General features: G+C 41.3%; 1 protein-coding gene and 1 long non-coding RNA gene across 3 annotated transcripts in view; one reads left to right on the top strand and one right to left on the bottom strand.

Moving 5' to 3' along the window:
* Nucleotides 1-2,263: 2,263 nt before the first annotated feature.
* LOC130027310 (uncharacterized) overlaps nucleotides 2,264-21,829 on the top strand; it is a 32,392-nt gene continuing 12,826 nt past the window's right edge. Inside the window, exons 1-2 of the long non-coding RNA XR_008793036.1 lie at nucleotides 2,264-2,428; nucleotides 17,310-17,457. This is a non-coding gene — a long non-coding RNA (uncharacterized LOC130027310). The remainder of the gene's footprint in view (nucleotides 2,429-17,309; nucleotides 17,458-21,829) is intronic.
* Nucleotides 19,882-21,829, bottom strand: part of CHN2 (chimerin 2) — a 344,324-nt gene continuing 342,376 nt past the window's right edge. For both annotated transcript variants that reach the window (XM_056117938.1, XM_056117939.1), the window contains one exon: nucleotides 19,882-21,678. In XM_056117938.1, the coding sequence (XP_055973913.1) occupies nucleotides 21,507-21,678 (172 nt within the window). In that variant the 3' untranslated portion in view covers nucleotides 19,882-21,506. The remainder of the gene's footprint in view (nucleotides 21,679-21,829) is intronic.

Genomic DNA, 21,829 nt, shown 5'->3' with positions numbered 1-21,829 from the left:
TTTTGTACTTGGGTTTCGATTATACAATGACCAAATACCCATCCCTCCACCAGTGCCCATTTTCCACCACCATGGATTTCAGTATCCTTCCCATGCCCATCTCCCCCATCCCACCCTGCCTCTGTGGCAGGGCATTCCCTTTTGTTCTCTTTCTCCTTTTGGGTGCTGTGGTCTGCAAAAGAGGCATTGAGTGGCAATCATGTTCAGTCCATAGTCTACTTTCAACATGCATCTCCCCTCCTGGGAGGATCCTCCAAACACCCTTTATTTGGTACTCCCTTCTCTATCTGAGCTGCCCTTTCCCCTAGAATGCCCGGCTGGCCTCTAAGCCATGGAGTAATCCTCCTGGTATTGATCTCAGCTCTTCTTGGTATTAATCTCCTATTTTGTTACTTTATGTCCCCCAGATGAATGCAATCTTTTTATGTCTATTCCTCTCTTTCTGACTCATTTCGCTTAGCATGATACTTTCCATGTAGTACCACTTGTATGTAAATTTCATGACTTCATCTTTTCTAATGCTACATAGTACACCATTGTGTAGATGTACCAAAGTTTCTTTAACCAGTCATCTGTTCTTGGGCACTCAGGTTTTTTCCAGTTTCTGGCTATTGTAAAGAGTGCTGCAATGAACAAACAAGTGCAGATGTCACTTTGACTATACATTTTTGCCTCTCTGGGATATATTCCCAGGAGTGGTATTACTGGGTCAAATGGGAGCTCAATTTCTAATTTTTTGAGAATCGTCCATACTGTTTTCCAGAAGGACTGAACCAGTCGGCATTCCCACCAACAGTGAAGGAGTGTCCCTTTCTTGCCACATCCATGCCAGTATCGGTTGCTTTTGTTCTTTTGGATGTGGGCCAGTCTCTGAGGTGTGAGATGGTATCTCGTTGTGGTTTTGATCTGCATCTCCCTGATGATTAATGATGTAGAGCATTTTCTCATGTGCTTTTTTGCCATTCGGATTTCTTCTTTGAGAAAGTTTCTGTTCATTTCATTGCCCCATTTTTTGATGGGGTTGGCTGTTTTCTTCTTGTGGAATTCAACCAGTACTTTATATATCCTTGATATCAACCCCTTGTCAGATGTGTATTCGGCGCATATCCTTTCCTATTCCATAGACTGTCAACAAAGCAAAATTTTATAAAAATATCAAATAAAATCTAAAGTCTTTGTGGGATTTCCCCCCTTTATTTCTCATAGTGTCTTGTTTCTTGGTATTCTTCAATATTATATGTATATAAGTGAGTATGTTAATAATTTCTATAAAAATTATTAGTAGAAAAGTTTAAGGCCTACGACAAAACTAACTTACTCTACTCAGGATTTTTTTGGACTTCAGTAGAAACTTTCATAATGGTCACACTTTACACTAGGTTCCTTGGCCTAAAGGCTTTTGACCATGGAAGGCAAAGGGACTAGGCATCTCCTCTCTTTCCTCCAAGACCCCAGGTCTTAATGTAACTTTATTGTCCACTAATGCCTAAGAATGACTGTAGGCCTGGTTTACTCCTGTATTGTCCAGCTCTGAGGCTGGGACCCTGGGGGCAGGGAAGGCTCTACTATTAATCTCTCTCCTTTGCTTGAGTCCCAGACTTTCATTTCTCTCTTTAACTTTAGGCAACTGTGGTTACTGGAGTGGTTTTCATGCTTAATTCTTTTCAGCAGAATGGATCCAAATAACCTAGGCAGCCACAGGCAGGAATAGATCTGTTTTAATTATGTTAGAAACTGTTTACTTGGAACTTGCCTCTTAGACTGAAAGAAAAAAAAAATTTGTTTATTGTTAGACACTCTCACTAGAGAATGAATTCCATTTTATTTAATGATCATTTACATCAAACTTCCTATGTACCAGGTATAGCTCTAATAGCTTTATAAATATTAACTCATTTAATCCTCCTAAAAGCTCTATGAAACAGGCACGGCTATTATTCTAGATGATGTAATGAGACACTAAGTACTTGAGTTACTTGCCCAAGGTCACACAGCTGGTTAGTATGGGAGCCAGCTCTTGACCCCAGAAAGACTGACCTCAGCCTTCAGGACCTAAGTAATCACTGCATCGTGTCTCCTCCCAGGGCACAAGTACCTGTCACTAATGAATTTTTAGGACCTGGCTCGCTGCCTGGCAATAATAGTTCTCAATCCTGTTGAGGGAGTTGCTACCACAAACATAAACACAAGTGCTTTGTTGATTGTACTGTGGCTCGGTCGTAAAAAGAAATGCAGTGAAAGTGGCCATGTCGTAAAACAAAGATCCATCATTTCACTCTGGGCTGCTTTTCTTTACCATGCATAGGAGGGAGAGCAGGGAGAGCCAATTATCTGGCAAATGTGTTTTGTTATTACTAATTGGAAGAAGATGGCTGTGTTCCAATATCCTTTACTGGACGCGGAGTCAGTGGCAGAGGCTAAGGATCAGGTGAGAGAACACAGTCTCGGAGGATGACTGCTGCTGAGATTGTATCAAATACTGTGTTGAGGGAGTATTGGGTGATTTAGGGAACTGACATCTCGGAAAAGCTTCCACAGCAGATCCAGACTCTCAGCAAACAAAGGGATTGAGCTTGATTGTTTGCCGGGAAACCACTCAGGTAAATAAAAGTCATGTGTTACTGGACTGGGCAACGAGCTCTGGCTGGTGATCTGGGTCTAGTGCTGGGCTGGGGTAAACTAGCTTCTTGAAAAGGTGACCTGCCATCTGCAGCTCTTAGTTTCTCCCTTTCAAAAGGTTGAATTTGTTATGCTTCATTGGCCAGGTGGAATTTTCTCTTTTGTGGTTTGTCGATGTGTCAGCTTGTTACGTCACAGGTGTGCAGGGAGAAGACTATCTGATGGGAGGGGAACACGATGTGGGGAGGTCAGTTTTGGTCTCCTCATCTGCATGGAGGCCAAAGTCAACTTATATAATTAGATATCTAATTATATAAGAAATAGCCAAGTTCTTAAGTCATAGCTTGTTCGGAGAAGCCCAGAGTTTCCAGACCTGGGTTCTTTCCAGTGCTAACAAAGTTAAACCTCTCACTGGACAGTTTTACTTAGTGACCATTAAAGTTTACCCATTTGCTGCCATTTTATTTGTATAGTGGAAGAATCTGTTTTAGCTGTAGCTGTCAGCTACTTACCAAATTATTCAAATTAGAATTTTTTTTTCTAATTTGGGCTCTTTATTTTTAAGAAGCATAAATTGGTAAGTTTGTTTGACTTAAGAACATAAATGGGGGCTGGAGCAATAGTACAGCGGGTAGGGCATTTGCCTTGCACACGGCCAACCTGGGTTCAATTCCCAGCACCACCAGGAGTAATTCCTAAGTGCAGAGCTAGGAGTAACACCAACCAACCTGGGTTCAATTCCTGAGCACCACAAGGAGTAATTCCTGAGTGCAGAGCTAGGAGTAACACCTTAGCATTGCTGGGTGTGACCCAAAAAACTCAATAAAGAAATAAAATAAAATAAAAGGAACATAAATGGATTCATTAATTTCTCTCTCCCATTCTTTGTTGTGTGACCAGGGATGATTTACTTGGTTGCTGTGCTCATATCACTTGGTTGTGATATGCTGGAAGATCACAGTTGTCTGGTAGTTCTGAGAATCACAATGGCAATGCTGCAGGCATCTTACTTGGTGCCAGATATCAAATTCATAGCTCAAGCTTGCAAGGTAGATGCTTTACTCCTGAGCCACATGCCTGGGTTCTGCTTTCCGGTTTTCATGCAGAACAATTACATATTAAAAGTCCAACAGCTTCATTATCGAACGTTTAAGCTGTTTGTTCAAGGTCATAGGACTATAGGTTGGCTTAATTTGGGCCATTCTTTTACTAAAACAGTGTTTTCTTAATATTGTTAGTTGAATTCCACATTACCTTTAAGTTCATCCTAGCTCGATAAATTTAACTGTTGTTTTGGATGAAGGCTATAATATTAAAAGTGATATGTCTATTTAACAAATTTCAGTTTAGGTCATTGTATTCTAAGTTTCTAGCTAGAACTATGCTAACCATGAAACTATGTATGATTGCCTAAATATGAAAATCCTATGGACTCACCCAGCACCCAAAGTGAAAAAGAACAGTGGGAGTTGTAAGGATCTATGTTTCTTGTGAAAAGACTTGATGGTTGACTTGAATTACTAGGTGAGTGTTTTGGGGAAAAGTTCTTTAATACCTTTAGGATCTGGTTTCTTTATATGTATAAGAAGTAAGATATAATATCTACTTCCTAGGATGGTTGCCAAGATTAAAGTACACAGTACATTTATTTAAGTCCCTAGCATAGTACCTGACACACAATAGGCACTTAATAAATGTTAGTTTCTCCTTGACTAATTTCTTTCATGCACTGTGTGGGAAAATTATGTGAACAAGTTCTACAAATCAATCAATTCTAAAGTTTTTTGAAAGTAATAATAGTATTCTTTAAAGATAACTGTTATTACTATTGATGCCAATTCTACTCTCCCAACCCCACCCAAAATATAATGTTAACATTTACCAGAGAATATTTAATTTACAACAATTTGCTATGAATCAGACACCTACCTCCCCTCCCCCTGGAACACAATGATTACATCAAATCAAGCAGAAGTTTTCTTTATGGGATTCAAGAATGCTCTTCATCCTTCTAATGCCAAAATTGCATTACTTGTAGCTGGAGAAGGAAGTGTGTTCAGTTAAGCTTGAAGGCAATGTTACCAGAAAAGGATTAACAAATCATAAGACAAAAATCCTTAGAAGTAAGGTCACTACCAGACTGTGGCGAGGGCACAAGCCAAAGAATACATTGAATATGTGCTGGCTCATTAGCTCCTGGAATCTTAATAAGTAACCTGTGTCATGGGTTCAGACCCCAGGGAGGAAAGGAACGGGAGCAGCTTCTCTCCGCTATGCTGGACCACATGGCCATGGTCCATTTGCAAAAATGGTTTTTAAAAATTTTATTAAAAGAATATAAACACATAATTTAAAAGTCAAATATAATAATGTAGCAAATTATGGGGTTTCTTTCCTCAGTCATCTTCCCCAGCCACTTCCAACCATTTTGACTTTTTATGCTTGGCATGAACACAATTTCCCACGTCTAAGTAATCCACATGTTCCTCCTCTCTTTGGTTTTATCAATACCAGATTTCTTCATTCACTTGCTATTAAGGCATTGGAAAAGGTTATTTTCATACAACAACATGCTCTCTCTGCTTTATTGTTATCCTCTGTATTCCCTCTAACTAGAATCATCTTACCACCTTCCTTTGACTATACACGTTTCTGTTATTGTGTCTATGTAAATATTGTTCAGGCTAAGCATTGTGGTGTTCAGATGATTCTATTTGCTTTTTGTGTTTTCCTAGTTAGTAATGCCCCTCCACACCCCTTATCAGTTTATCTGAAGATAGAAGTTCTAGTTCTAGTTGAAGGCCTAGTTCCAGTTCTTTCTATGCCTTCAAATGGCTTTCTGCCATCTTTCTCTTTCTCTGTCTCACCTACTTTTAAAAAAAAATTTTATTAGTGAAACACCATGAGGTACAGTTGTAAACTTACAAATTTTTGTGCTTGGGTTTCAATTATACAATGATCAAGTACCCATCCCTCCACCAGTGCCCATATTTTCCACCACCATGGATCCCAGTATCCCTCCCACCCCTACCCCGCCCCAGTCCCACCCTATCTCACCCACTTTTAAAAAAATTTCCTCTGGTCATCTCTTTGTCCTTGAAAATGGACTCATTTCTGGCCTGCTGCACAGCGTCCTCTGAGGTATAATGCTCCAGCTGGATTTCCTTTATCCTGGATTTTGAATGTCCTTGTTTTGGACTCCTTGTTTTGATGACCACCTCTGCAGATGTTATTTGTCTCAAGCATGCTTTGCATGTGCTTAACTTGCTGAACTATGTCTCTGCCCCAGAAACATTTTCTTCTTAATAATTGAATATGTAGCAGTACAATGAGTGGTTTGATAAGCCCAATATTTATAGGCAATATAACATTTCTCTGTTTTTCTGAAATGGTGAATTTGGGAATAAAGTCTTTGCCAATTGATTAGAATCCATCATGAATCTGCATTTCTGTTCATTTATCTCCATTTAGTAGATTTATCATCAATTTACAGTGTTGTAGAATTTAAGGGGAATCATTGAACACACCCCTCTCTATATAGAATTTTACCATAACTGTCTTCAAAGTGCCATGTCACCATACTACCAAAAGTGAGTCTATGTTGATCTAAATGTATTCTTAAAATCAACTCAAAAACTATTATCAAGGTAGTAAATCATTATTTTAAACATATGTACAGGATTTCATTTTTAGATTTTGGGGCCATACCTATTGGTGCTCAAGAGTTAGTTCTGACTATGCTCAGGGGTCACTCCTTGTGGTGTTCAGAAAACCCTATGGCCTCAGGGTTGAGGCAATCACCCTAATCCCTGTACTATTTCTCTGACCCCATGCATGGGATTTTAGATGAGCTTCTTTATAACTGAGTATCATCCAAAGTCCCCCAAATTGAGAGCTTAAAAAGTAGGGAATGCTGACAGAGCATGAAAACAATACTTGAGATTCTTAGCTTGCCACAAACTGTGGGTATGTAAGCTAAAATAGAAAAGCAAGAAATTTAGTAGGATTTCTCTTTATAGAGAGAATAGAGTCTGAGGTAGTGCTCTTTGATAAAGGGAAGCCCAGTCTATGGGAGTTCTAGAGAATCCTCCTGAGGGCTTGATACGCCTCCTAGAATTTGTAGAATCCAAGAAATATATCTGACCTGATCCTAAAAGAGTCTTAAAGAGTAAGGTTTGCTGGTGTTGTTAGGCTGACTCATGAATGTTATGGTAGGTGTGAGCTCCTTCTACCAATGATGTTGCAGAGATAAAGGCATTATTGCAACAAATTAAACCACTAGAACAAGTAAGAAGGTTTAGAGAGGCTTGTTGGACATACACTTAGTTAAGGTATACATGCTTATACACTATATGTAAAGGTAAAGGTAAAGGTAAAGGCCCTCCCGTTGATCGTCGATTTGCTCGAGCGGTCCTAGTAACGTCTCCATTGGAGACCTTGTTGTTACTGTGTCTGGCATATCGGATACTCTCGGTAGCTTGCCGGGCTCTCCGAGAGGGGCGGAGGAATCAAACTCGGGCCGGCCATGTTGGCCGCTTGTAAGGCGAATGCCTTACCGCTGTGTAAATCAGCAGTATTCTTAAGACCTATAATAATCTATTTGAATATATATTAGACATAAAGACTCTGTTTACACTAACAACAGAAATTCAAAGTATCTAGGAAGAAAGTTTTATTTGGAGGCATCACACCCAGTGGCACATAGGATTTATTCCTAGCTCTGTGCTCAGGGATTACTCCTGACAGTGCTTGGGGAATCATATGTGGTGCCAGGATTTGAACCATGGTTGGACATGTACAAAGTCAAGCCCATTAATCACTCTACTATCTGACTCCTCTAGAAAGAAATATTTTAAGATATAGACATATTCTTTGTGTGGTAAATTACAAAGTACTCTAATGGGTACAAAAGAAGACCTGACTAAAAGGATAACCCTCCCAAATTTGTGAGGATGGATGTTTATTTTTCCTAAAATATAGGTCAGGAACTGAAGAGATAGTACAGAAGGCAGAGAACTTGCTTCTCATGGGGCCAACCTGGGTTCAATCCCTGGTATCTCATATGGTCCCCCAACTCCCCTTCCAGGAATAATCCTTGAGCAGAGTCAAGAGTAATCCCTGAGTACTACCAAGTATGACTCCCTCAAAAGACCTAAAATATAGGGCTAGAATGACAATGCAGTGGGTAAGGCATTTGCCTTGCATTTGGCTGATCTGGCTTTAGTTCCTCGTATCCCATATGATCCTCAGAGCTCATCAGGAGTAATTCCTGAGTGCAGAGCCAGAGTGACCCGTGAGCACCATGGGGTGTCCCCAAAACCCAAGAAAACCAAAAGAAAAAAAGACCTAAAATATTAATCCAATATTATTATTAAAATCTTAATAGATTTTGTTTGGGTTGTGGGTATGGGAAACACTAGGCAGAAAATGGTCCTAGAATTTGTATAAAAGGGGACAAATAAGAAAAATGACAAAACCAATAATCCCATCAAGAATATGAACACTTCTTTGAAGAAGATATATGGATGACTAGTAGGTATAAGAACAAGTGCTCATCCCCTGGAGGTGAGCCTACTACCTGCCAAAGCAGAGCTTTGGAAACTGAAAACCTCCCGGCTCCACAGTCTTTGCCCTGCTCACAGCCAGACTCCACAGGCTCCAGATGAGTCTCATCCAGAAACTGATCTGTTAAAAAACTTAGGTATGCGTGTTTTGTAACTGAAATCTCCAGGATACCACAGAGTTTACCTCCCCCTGTTTTTCTGGAAGCCTGGCAGTCATGCCCATGAATTGCCTTTGGCACAAATAAGCCCATTAACTGGTCATGATCCAGAGACTCATAAATTAAATCTCAAAAGAGATCAAAAAGTTGCAGAGATGCTTCCAGACACTGCATCAGGCTCTGTCATCTCTGTCATCCAAAGTTACCATCCAGTTAAAAAGTTAATTCCCCATACAAAAATTTTGAATTCCTGGAGCTCTGAATTATTGGAATTCTCAAACTTTATACCACTGATGAACTAGGAGTAGCACTAGGATGGGATATAAGTAGAAGGCAACTAATTTTGATGAAGAAAGTAAAATACGCAAGGCCTAACCAGGAAGAGCATGTTAGTAATCTCTTCTGCAAGGGCTCAATGGCTCCATGGTGAGATGCAGCAATATTCACACACCTTCTTAAAAATATATTTTTAATCATTTTTAGCAAATTATAGCAAGCAATAAAGAAATTATTCATGGCTTGCTATAGGTTGCACGCTTGAGGGGTGATTGGGAAAACTGGAAATAATGGTGATGGGATTGGTGTTGGAATATTGAATGTAATGAATCATGAACAACTTTATAAAAGAAAAAAAAACAAGTGTTCATCATCACTTATCAGAAATGTCAATCAAAATGACAATGAGATTAACTAATGACAGTAAGAGTGGCATATATCAAGAAGACTTGAAACAACAGTGCTGGTAGGGATGCTGTAAAAAAGGAGCCCTCATCTACTGTTGGTGAAAACGTTGTCTGACTCAGCCTCCATAGGTACAAAAGAGTATAGGGTCCAGAGAGATAGTATAGTGAGTAAGGCACTTGCCTGGTATACGACTGACTCAGGTTCTATCTCTGACATCCCTTATGGTTTTGTGAGCACCACCAGGAGTGATTCCTGAGCACAGAGCAAGGAGTAAACCCTGAGTACCACTGTGGCTTCAAACTGCTTCTCTTCCTCCCATCCCAAAGCGGAAAAAGTATGAATATTTCTCAAAAGGCAAGTCATTTCTTGGCATATACCTGTCCCATTCATCCACCCAACACAAAAACATTTTGCTTTTTTTCCTGCAAGACCTGCTGGTGATCAGGGCTTACTTCTGGTTCTGTGCTCAAGGGTCACTCCTGTTGGGTTCAGGGGACAATATATTGTGCCAGGTTAGTCATGTGTTAGATAAGTGCCTTGCCCACGGTGCTATATTGCTCAGGCCCCTAAGAAATATTATTTTGAAAAGATATATATACACCTATGTTTATTACAGAATTTTGTACAATAATCAGGATATGGAAGCAGCCCAAATGTCTAACAACAGATGAATGGATAGAAAAGCTGTGATATAGATATCACAATGGAATACTATGGAGTTGTAATAAGTAGTAAAATCATGCAGTTTGCTATAAGATAGTTGGAACTGGGGTGTATCAAATTTAATGAAATGTCAGAGGAAGGGCAAATACCATATGATCTCACTCATCTATGTAGTAGAGAAACAGAGTTAGGGAATAGACAATTAGGAATGATCAGAAACCCTTGGTCTTAGAATACAACACTAATTACCAAGCTGTATTGCGAGAATTGAAGATAGACCAGAGATGACATAGGGACAGACGTAGAGGGTCCTGGGTACTTTGGTATGAGGGGTGCTGTAAATTTGGACATTAATACCATAAACTAACACTATTACAATATGCTACCTAAATTATAATTTTAAAATTTTATAGAGCCTTGAAATAAAGGTACTCAAATAGGAATAGGTGTTAAGATCAATTATAAGTCATAAAAATTTAGGCTCTAATTGATTATGACACAGTGACTGAAAAAAAAAACTAACAGGTGACTAACAGTTCAGAAAAAAGAACTGTGTAATTATTGAAAATTTGATGAGAGACATTGGGGAGTTTTTTCACCCACTGGGAATGTGGTAATCTATTCCAGAACTATTCAATTCCTGCATTCCTATTATGCAGTCAGAAATCATTCCTGGCAGTGCTCAGGGGACTGTATGTGGGCCAGGTATCAAATCTAGGTCAGTTGTGTGCAAGGCAAGCACATTAAAAACCACTAAGTGAGTCCATATTGGTGTTGTCAAATTTTCTAGTAGCTACATTTTAAAAATATATCAAGTGAAATATATTTTAATACTTATTTTATCCTAAATGCCCAAATTATTATTTATGTGGTACTCATTGTGAAATTATTGGCATATCGAATATTCTATATGCCAAAACCAGTAAATACAATGGGTCTCATTTCCCTGACCCTGAAAGAGCCACCAATACGGTGGCGTTAAGAAGGATGAGGAAGAAGAGGCTGATAAAATCTCAAGGCAGAACTAGTCTGCCAAAACGAAAAAGGACAAAAATGACTGTCTGTACTTTCAATGCACGTATGCTGGCATTGGATGCATCCATCGAGGACCTGATGGTGCAAGGGTGAAAGATCAAGTACATCATTGGTCTGACCAAGACGAAAAGGCATCAATCACATAATGCCATTTTTGACACTGGACAAGAAATATTCCTCAGAACATGCAACAAAGGAGGCATCGGTGGTGTTGGTGCCCTTGTTAACACGAACTTGGCCATGAGCATTGATACATTCGAATGCTTAACAACCTGAATCGGACAATTACAATTGAATAGATGTGGCTCACTGTCAGCAGTTTCTATCTTCATTGTCTACGCACCAACATCCAATTATGATGAAGAAGAAATTGAGAAGTTCTACATGGAGCTGAGAGGTTCTATAAAGAAGACCACACCTTCTACAAGATCATTGTTGGTGATTTTAATGCCAAGATAGGATCAAGAAGATCAACCGAAGAACTCCACATTGGGACCCATGGCCTAGAATGGAACAAACAGGGTGAGAGACTATCTGAGTTCATCTTGTCGACCAACACCATCCATGGTAACTCACAGTTTCAGAAGGCCGAATCTAAACGTTGGACATGGGAGCCTCCCGGTGGATGGTTTCACAACGAAATTGACCACATCATATTCAATCAACGGTTTTGCCTGACTGATGTCTTTGTTTGTCCCAAAATTCCAAACGGGATCGGACTACCGTCTCCTTCATGCAAAATTCTACTTCATGGAGCAGGGAGAAAGGGCTGCAAAGTTTAAGAAGAGAACTCCCAAAATGACCACTAACTGGAGCTCTTTGGCACTGTTGTAGCAATATGCGGAGATGCCGCCTTGACAACATTGACGAAGAATACAATCAACTGGTTCAGCACCTCCATGATTGTGCGAGGAACGCCGAGAGAGAGATAGCCACAAAAAGATACCTGTCTTCGAAAACTCTCTAGCTCATTTGCCAACGTGGCTTGGTGCAAGCCTCAGGCAACCACAAGTGAATGTCCAAGCTCACAAAGCAGTGCAGAGAAGCAATAAATGAAGACCTCAAATAGAGAAGAGAAGTAGTGCTGGCAGATGTGGCAGAAGCTGGGAAAAGCATTTGCAATGCTCTCCTGTCCTTCACCAACTACAAGACCAAGATGACTGCCCTCCAGGATCCTGATGGATCTATTATATCTTCCAGAAAAGCAATGGAGAAGATTATCCATGACTTCTACTTGGATCTCTTCCATAGCCACATCCACCTGCCCACATACCAAATTATGCAGGATGGATATGTTGTTTCCAATGTTCTCCCTTCCCAAATCCAACACACCATTTCATCGTTAAAGAAGTGAACAGCACCCAGCCCAGACAAGGTCAGACCCAAACACCTGAAGAACCTGCCATCAAGACTCATCATTACACTGGCTTGGCTCTTCACACGCTACCTGTCTGAATGAAGTTTCCGTCCCAGTGGAAAAATAGTAGGACTGTACTGCTGTACAAGAAGGGAGACATCCATGACATTGGCAACTATCGCCCAATCTGCCTGTTGTCTGTCGTCTACAAGCTGTTCACTCGAGTCATCCTGTATAGGATTGGCAGAACACTAGATGAAGGACAACCATGCAAGCAAGCCAGGTTCTGAAAAGGATTCAGCATGATCAACCATATCCACATGAAAACCAAGCTCATTGAGGTTTCTCAGGAGTTCAAGATGCCACTCTGTCTAATGTTCATTGATTTGAAGAAGGCCTTTGATTCCATTGAGACTGAAGCGGTCATTGAAGCTCTTGCCAAACAGGGCATTCAAACTCAATACGTCAGGATCCACTATGAGCTGTATTATGGATTCAGTACCAGAATCTCACCATTCTACATGGAAGTGATCATTCATTTCAAGAGAGGGGTTCCGCAGGGTAATACCATTTCACTGAAACTCTTCAATGCCACCCTCAAGAATGTCATGTGACAACTGGAATGGAAAGGAATGGGAGTGAAGATAGAAGGTTGGCAACCTCACCACCTCTGCTTCACTGATGACATCATTCTAATAACACCAAACATTAGCCAAGCTGCACAAATGCTGGCTGACTTTGACCATGAATATGGTTAAGGTCGGACTGTGCTGAATCTCACGAAGTCAATGTTTATGAGAAATGGTCTTCTCCTGATGTTCCATTCGTTCTCAATGGAATGAACATGTCCGAATGCAACAGTTATGTGTACCTAGGTTGAGAAGTCAACATGACAAATGACCTGGCACCTGAGTTGTGCAGGAGGGAGAGAGAAGCTTGGAATGTCTTCAAGAGCATCGAAGAAATATCTAAGAGGATGAATAACCTCTGACTCCAGGCACATCTCTTATTCCACTGTTCTTCCTGCATTAACATATGCCTCAGAGACGGCCCTATGAAAACAGGATGAGAACACTATTTGGGTCTCCCAAAGAGGAATCAAAAGAACTATGCCTGGAGTGTCGTGCTTCACTCAAATGAGAGAAAGAATCCGGAGTTCCATCCTCCGTCGATGGTCAATAATCAGGGATGCTGTCTCATTTGCCAAGGTGTCAAAAATCAGATGGCCTGGACACAGTGCGATTTGGAGATGACCACTGAACTAGAGCCGTTACTGACTGGATTCCACGGGATGTCAAAAGATTGTGTGGCCGCCAATCTATGAGATGGTCAGACTTCTTCGTCAAGACTCTGAATGATCAGTGTGAGGATTTTCATGATCCTGGAGTGAGCAGATGCCATTGGGCTACACTAGCACGTGACAGGGATGAATGGAGACATTACTGGTGCCTGATCAAGCAAATTGATGAGTCAAGTGATCAAGTGATCAAGTGATGAAATTATTGACATACTTGCTTTCTTTAGATACTAAATCTTGTAAGTCCATTATGTATTTTTTGCCCACAGTATATCTGGATTTGAATGGTCATATTTTAAGCACCCAATGACCACATATTGGTTGTTGGCAATATTGAATTCCAAATTTCTAGTTCATAAGGATTGACTAGATAATTACTGAATTAAATAAGGTTACTTGTTTTACATGGGCTGGAGCGATAGCACAGCGGTAGGGCGTTTGCCTTGCATGCAGCCAACATGGCCGACCCAAGTTCAATTCCTCCGCCCCTCTCAGAGAGCCCGGCAAGCTACCGAGAGTATCTTGCCCGCGCGGCAGAGCCTGGCAAGCTACCCGTGATGTATTCAATATGCCAAACACAGTAACAACAAAGTCTCCAATGGAGACGTTACTGGGCCTGCTCGAGCAAATCGATGAACAACGGGAGGACAGTGACAGTGACAGTGACAGTTTTACATATGAGAAAAAGATAGTCCTTAACCAACACCATAACTCCCGACAGAAGTGTGGAAACTGTGACCAGGTACTTTTACGAAAAATATAAAAAAAATTTTTAGAATTGGAGGTTGGGATGAATTTTGTAAAAATGTTATGAAGTAAAAGTTATAAAGGACATCTTCACATAATATAGTGAAACAAATACACAATGCATACAACTGATAAATAGCTTGTAATTTATAAAGAATGCCAAAATATTAATAGATATAGTTAGATGATAAAGGGGGGAATCAAATAGGTACAAAATAAAAAACAATATTCAACCCTAATGTTATAATCAAGAGATGGCAAATGAAAACACAAAGATCTGAGTTTATTCCACAGATTAGCAGAATATTTGTTGTTTAATGTCAAATATTGGAAAAGATCCCAAGAAAGGGCAAACTCCTCACTGCCAGAGCATAAAGTGGTAAAGGATTTTGGGGAGCAGTTAGCAAAGCTGGTGGTCAACAGTCTTTGGGAGGCAATTCCTCTTTAGTTAGCATAGCCAAATAGTTAAATGTTAGAATGTGCACTTTAAATTGTTCATGGAATCACTGTTTACAGTAGGAAAAAGGAAACAATCTAACCACCCCCTGTACCAGTGACCAATAATTTAGGATAATTAAAGTTGGTGAAGTAGGGCCATGTGTATCAATAGGTCCCATTTAACAAACATATTGAGGAGAAATAGTAAGTTGTAAAATAATAATGTAAAATGAGATGTGTTTATATAAGACATGACATATATGGCACATGTGTAAGATCATAATGATGGAATATAACATTTTCCAAGCACTGGGAAAAAAGGAAGGAAAGTCAAGGTATCAAGCCCTTTGACATATTTGGAGTTTGAAACTGGTGTGATGTGATGGAGATGTGAGGGAAAAGGGGATGTGAAGATTTTAAGCACTGAGTTATGGTATCACCAGACTCCATCAGACAGTGGCTGTGAGCAGCAGGGCCTCTGGTTTGTGTGGAAGAGATGTTACAGGCAACTCACTGAATCCAAAGATTCCTGTCATTCACTAATGAGTAGCTTTTGGAAGCAGTGTGGATGTGATTGCCGTGAGAGAAAAGAGGTGAAGTGACTGTGGAGGATGTGCCAAAGGACTAGGGCAGGGGAAAGGAGAGAATAGGCGGAGGATAGGGTGGAGGTGAAGATTTGTATGACAAGTGGAGGGGCTGGTCCAGTTGCCTGGAATGGTGAGGCCACACAGCAGAATCTTGAAGGTCCAGGAGGATAGATAGTGGGCTCAGTCTGATAACTCTGGGAAGCATCAGCCCCACAGCTGAGTGGTGTGAGGTATGTGACAGCTCCCCTATACCTGCGCCCATGCCGTCTGGCCTTGTGATAACCTGGTGAAGGATTATCACCAGGCTGGCATTCATTCTCACTTTTCCAAGGAGAGATACCCAAGAGTCCAAAATGTTCACCAGTTTGGCTCTGTGACCAACCCAGGGCTCTAGAAGACCATGCACCATGGAGAGCAGTAGGTTGGCTGCAAAGTCATAGGGCTACTGTAGACTGCTAAAACTGCTTTCAGGCAGCAACAGATGATGTGTCTAGTAACTGCAGGAGGGAATACTGATGGTTTATAAACTCACAAAACTTTATCTAAGCTGTTAATACTTTAGACAAGTGTATCTTGCTGAATGCTCCACATAGATTTTTTTTGTTTTTGTTTTTTTTTTTTTTTTTTTTTTTTGAGAGATCTCTAAGCAGTGTGTGGGGAGTCTGGAGCCACACCTGGTGATGCTGGGCAGTTCAGTGCTGGACTTGAAAATAGGGAGCTGGTTGGACCCTTTGGGAGACCAGGTTCTCTGAAGTGCCTGGAGAGTCCTACCCAATGATGCTGATGTTTGAGTTTGGGTTCTAGTGCATAGAGAGCACTCCTGGCCTCCGGGCTCTCTCCCAGGCTCCTATGACAGCCTCTGTAACGTCATGGAAGAACTGGTGTTAATTCATTTTAAAAGGTAAGGTAAAGGTAAAGGCCCTCCCGTTGATCGTCGATTTGCTCGAGCGGGCCCAGTAACGTCTCCATTGGAGACTTTGTTGTTACTGTGTCTGGCATATCGAATACTCTCGGTAGCTTGCCGGGCTCTCCGAGAGGGGCGGAGGAATCGAACTCGGGTCGGCCATGTTGGCCGCTTGTAAGGCGAACGCCCTACCCGCTGTGCTTTGAGTCAAGTAGCAGTCCTGCATTGCTATCAGAAAGGAATGCAGCCAGGATTTAATCAAGGGGATTTTTGGGATCCAGCCCCTGACCTCCACATGTCCTCCTTGTACTAGCTCCTCACCAAATTAAACTGCCACGTTCTGTCCAAATTACAATTGGGCCAGACACTTAACTTAGCTCTTCCAATTCTCCAGACAGAATTAATCCGAGGCTTAATTATTCCTACAAAGCAGAAGATAAAGGTGTCAAAGATTAGATGAAAGCAAGCTTCATGAAGTAACTGAAGGGTTTGGATATTGGTCTAAATGCCAAATGACTCAAAATGCAGGTTCAGTCTCTTCTGCTTGGAATAAGCCTTCTCCATTGCATCAAAACATGTCAGGACATTTGAGGATTTGGGGAAGAACTCTGCCATTAATTTAGAAAAGGTTGAGCCCTATCGTGAGGAGGCATACTCTCAATTATGGACTGAGGTAGAGTAATGAGCTAAGTAGGACAGATTCTTACCGTCATAAAGTTTACAGTTGAAGGAGTGGTCTTTATATGTGTGTGTGTGTGTGTGTGTGTGAGAGAGAGAGAGAGACAGAGGGAGAGAGAGAGAGAGAGAGAGAGAGAGAGAGAAGGGGGGCAGAGAGAGGGAAAGGGAGAGGGAAGGAGGAAGGGAAGGAGGGAGAGGGAGATGGAGAGATTTGGTTATGTTGTTGTGTAGGTGAGGTCTTTAGCGATCTTGGGCTATAGTGGAGGGAGATGCTGTGTATCCTCTGAAAATTCGAAGAACCTTCCCAAAGCTGCAAAGCTAAATCTGGATTGTATTCAGTTATCCAAACACCTTGGAGAGTGGCTTTAGGTGAGATGTGATTGCTCTAAACCTATACTTCTTAGATATATCCTGCTTTGAAATCACGGGAGGCTTTGTTAAAAACAGACTGCAAGCCTCCGGCACTTGAGGTCAGAAGAATTGCATATTTAATGAGTTCCAGGTCACGCTAGTGCTGGCCAAGGGACCACACTCTATGAAATACAAGCTAATCATGGTAATCTCATTCCCCTTGCTAGGACTGATTTAGCCACAGGCATGCCATGCGTATCTGGCCCAGGAGATGTGAGAGGACACCTCATTGGGAGAAAGATTCTGGGTCTGTTAAATGAGACCCACAAGGAGAGACATTGTCCTGCTTGCCTTTGAAGTCACCTTTTATGACAGGTGAGTCCAAGCCTGAAGAAATGCCAAAAAAGCTGAGACTGTGGGGTAGAGAAAGCACCTGCCTTCAACACGTCTGTATTTGGGCTTCTTGTTGAGGTAGTTAATGGCCCTGTGATGAGCCCTGTGCAGTAGACTTTTGTGCTTCACTTTCTGATTGAGGAGCAATAGCACAGCAGTAGGGCATTTGCCTTGCATGCAGCCAACCCGACCGACCTGGGTTCAATTCCTCCGCCCCTCTTGGAGAGCTCGGCAAGCTACTGAGAGAGAGTATCTCGCCTGCACAGCAAGGCCTTGCAAGTTCTCCGTGACGTATTCAATATGCCAAACACAGTAACAAGTCTCACAATGGAGACATTACTGGGCCCGCTTGAGTAAATCGATGAACAATGGGAGGACTGATAGTGACTGACAGTGACAGATGAATGAGTCTCATTACTAGAAATCACTAATGCATCCCTTAAAAGCTGTCCATTTGGACTATTGGGATTATATTGATCTTGCATGATTCTATCTCTGGGAGGTAGAGTGGTCACCTCATAGTTTTTATAGCAGTGCTCTCTGGGGAAAGAACCCCCCCATGACACTCTCCAACACACACACACACACACACACACACACACACACACACACACACACACACACCCTGCTTATTTCTAACATGGCCCAGCTCTTTTCTCTTTTCTGTTTAGACCCCGAAGTCTGTCTTTCCTGAGTAGTTCACATTCAGCCTGCACTTGATTCTGCTTTATGTTGGTGACCCAAATCCTTTCTGCTACTTTATGCTCCAGTGGGATACAATTCATTAATTCTTTCAATGAGATAAGTCTCTTCCTTCCTTCCAAGTATTCAGTATTTTGTCTAATTGAAAAATGGTGCATAAAATTATATCCCAAGCAGTGTGAGGAGGCCATAGGTAGGCACCTCCTGGAAATTCTTGACCAACCAGGCCAGTGATTCAATGCAAGGACCTGAGGATGGGGGCAGCATGGGCCCAGTGGTGTTAGGGATTTTTCTAGGCCACTCTGGAGATGAGGAGGCATCCATACCTGATGGTACATCCCATGGGTGCTGGGGATCAAAAGGGGGTTTGCTACATGCAGGTACATTAATCCCTGTGGTCTCTCTCCAGCCCTTGATAAATATTTTTGAATATTTCCGTTTTTAAAATAAAAAAACCAATGATACATTTGGAGATGTACAGATCCTGGGATTTTGTCAGCTGATAAAGTTGGCCTTTCAGTAAGACTCAGAATAACTTAGACAAACATTAGCACTGTTGTCGGCCCGAGTGCCTGAGCTCTCCTCACTGAGTCTCCCTCAGCCTTGTCTTCAGTCCTCTGCCATCCCAGGCAGCTTTCCGTGCAGCCCCCCCCCCCCCCCCCGAGCTGTGGAGACCACATGTTCATTTGTGGTCTCCACATTAAGAGAACAGGTCTCTTCCCATCTTCATCCAGCCCAGTCCCACCTCTAAAGCACACATATGGACAGTTGGACCATGAGTCTCTGGAAACACTGCCTCCATTAAGGTCTGACTCATAAAGTGAGTTCAATGGCAGGAATTTCAAGGCAGGTAAGTGGAGCTATGTCAGGCGACCAGATGGCAAGGGAGATAGGCATGGGTGAGCAGGCTTCTGACTAAAGCTTCATAGCAGGGATCAAGTGTTGTAATCACATTCGAGAAAAGGAGTCAAGTGAATCTCATTACACATTATAGGGCCCCGTTGTATTCTCCCTTATTAGACTGGGATAAAATCTGGGGAAAATCTTTTTATTCATTCCTATGACTTCCATTCTTTCCTCTCCCTTTTCTTTTTGGTTTTTGGACCACACCTGGAAGTGCTCAGGGCTTACTCCTGGCATTGCTCAGGGGACCAATGGGGTGCCAGGGATCAAACCCAGGTCAGTCATGTGCATGATAAACAGCCTATTCCCTGTACTATATCTCCAGCCCTTCTACCTTTCCCCTTTTATGTCATCTTTCATCATCATAACTGTTTCTACAGGCCATCATTTCATCTTAGATGTTACTACCAGAAAATTCTCGTTCTTCAGACGAGTATACTCATTCCCAAGATCAGATGCAGTTAACAGCACATCTGGAATTCAAACTTAAGTGCTTTTGGCTCCAAAATATTGCTCTCTCTTCCAAGTGCTGAGAGCAACTTGTTATAAGTGCCACATCTCTCACACAGGCTGTTATGTACCAGGGTGGCAAAAGGCAGGTGACATGTTCATATTTTCATGCAGACCCTGCTGGTGGACAGGATGGAGCAGGGGTGTGGGGACTTGGCAGGGTGTGTGTGTCATGTTTTGGTGATGATAAAAACTTTATTGCCTGAATCCATGTGGGACCAACATTATGACCATTCCCCTCTTGCTCCCCAATACCACTTTCTTTCCCATATTACAAAATAGTAGACTGAAGAATTTAATACATTTAATGCTTTTCCTTCCATTTACACTATCATAAATTACAAATTATTGTTCACTTCACAAAATAAAACCATTTCCAGATAATTTTTTTGACAGTATCAAGAAGCTACATAAGCTACAACAACAATCTGTACAGAGAACAAGAACAAGAATAGCAGGGACCAGGCAGAAGCACAGAGAGGCTTGGGTGCCAATGGGTCCATCCACACAGCCCTTGGGACTTTCTGGGATAATCACGCCACACTCCTACTGCAGTGCTCTCTCTTGTTACACAGCAGTTGCTTTCTGGCCACTCCAGAACAAAACGAGTGAGAAATTACATAAATCATCCCTGACAATCAGAGGGAAAGATGTCAAATTTAAGAGAGAAATTTTTAGATTTACAGTTTTTGATGTTTAAAATGTTTTTCCTATGTTACAAAATATAGAAATCTTGGTGTAAAAATCTCATGCTAAGATAAACAGAATCAATAATATGGGACCATTATAACAAAATCATGTTAAATTATCTATACAGTGTTGCTCTTATCAAGGACGAACACATATTTGTAAAAATCAAACTGATTCATTCTCATTTTAAAAATAATCTTGTTTATAAAACAAAAATGAAAAAAATCAACAATTATTCTGCAAATTCACTTTTTATAAATGCAGACATTTGGCAAAAAAAATTACTCCTTGCCATTAACAAATGAATTCAGAATGCTTGCCCCAAAAGAAATGCAGAAAAGTGCTGACACTTTTCAAAGGGCCCCGAGATAACCAGTATTCCAAAAGCATTTTCTGTAAAATGACCATATTCTGCATGGTCTGGAAGATGCATACAGGGTACATAAAGACTATGATAAATCCTGAAGCATACTTTGGGATGCCACAGGATTTTTATGGAAAGAGAATCTTGGATGTTTTAGATCACCCTACAGCTGCTATATATATCATACGGTAGTAAAATGCCAGTGCTTAATAGCAACAACTAGGGAAAGCTGAGACATAGGTGGCATATGAAATTTCATTGCAAAGCACTGCAAAGGACAGAGGTATGTCAAGATAATACTGCATTTATGGTAAACGTTCTCGGGATCACAGCAAGAATGCAGGACAAGGTACACAGGTAATAACCAATGCACTGCATTGAGTTCTATTTTGCTAAAATAAAGTAACATTCTTGCAGCTAACATAAAAATACATTTTACAATATAAGTTTCATTTAACATTTAACATACAGAATTGTCTTTTTGTAGGTGAAAAATGTATCAAGTACCTCTATGAATTAAGTTCCATTTTATTACTGACCAGACTGAAGTTTAAAGTCTACCTTGTGTGTGTGTTTTTCAATAAGTTAAAGGTTGATCCATCACTCTTCCAGCAAAACAGACAAACATACAAAGCACAGCAAAGACCCAAGACAGTGGCCTTTCTCTCACCCTCACACTTGCTGTTCTCTTGCGGGGGAGGCGAGTGTCTATGAGACACAGTAGCCAGCTTGGCAGTCCACTGTGGGCCAGGGAATTCTGTCACTTGTTTGAAAAACCAATCAAGTGTAAGAAATGGTTTATTTTCTGTAGCCTTATCAACTTCAGTGGGTCTGGGGCTTCTCCTCTCATTTCCCCGATGGATTAAAACAAAACATCTTCGTTTTCTATTAAAATCTGCACAATCAGCTTTTGGTACCGCATATCATGGAGGGTGGTGAGGGTGCTGTCCTCGGGGGGTCTCATCAGCGTGGGCCCAAACACGATCCCCAGGTTTTCAGCATTCATGAAATTGTCCTTTTCATTCATCGTCACCCTGTGAAGCAAATATACACACAGACATATATATGGCTGTCTGGGGGAATTCATCTAGGTTAGGTACTTTGGCCCCAAATAATGTCTTTGCTTTGGGAAATTGCAAGAGAAGACTAGAACTAGGGAATTTTGTTCAGAAAGGTTTTGTTTTG

The sequence above is a fragment of the Sorex fumeus genome, unplaced genomic scaffold (assembly GCF_029834395.1).
Source record: "Sorex fumeus unplaced genomic scaffold, SorFum_2.1 ptg000037l, whole genome shotgun sequence".
Lineage (NCBI taxonomy): Eukaryota > Metazoa > Chordata > Mammalia > Eulipotyphla > Soricidae > Sorex > Sorex fumeus.
Note: the sequence above shows the minus strand (reverse complement) of the source record. Positions and strands in the feature narration are given on the sequence as shown.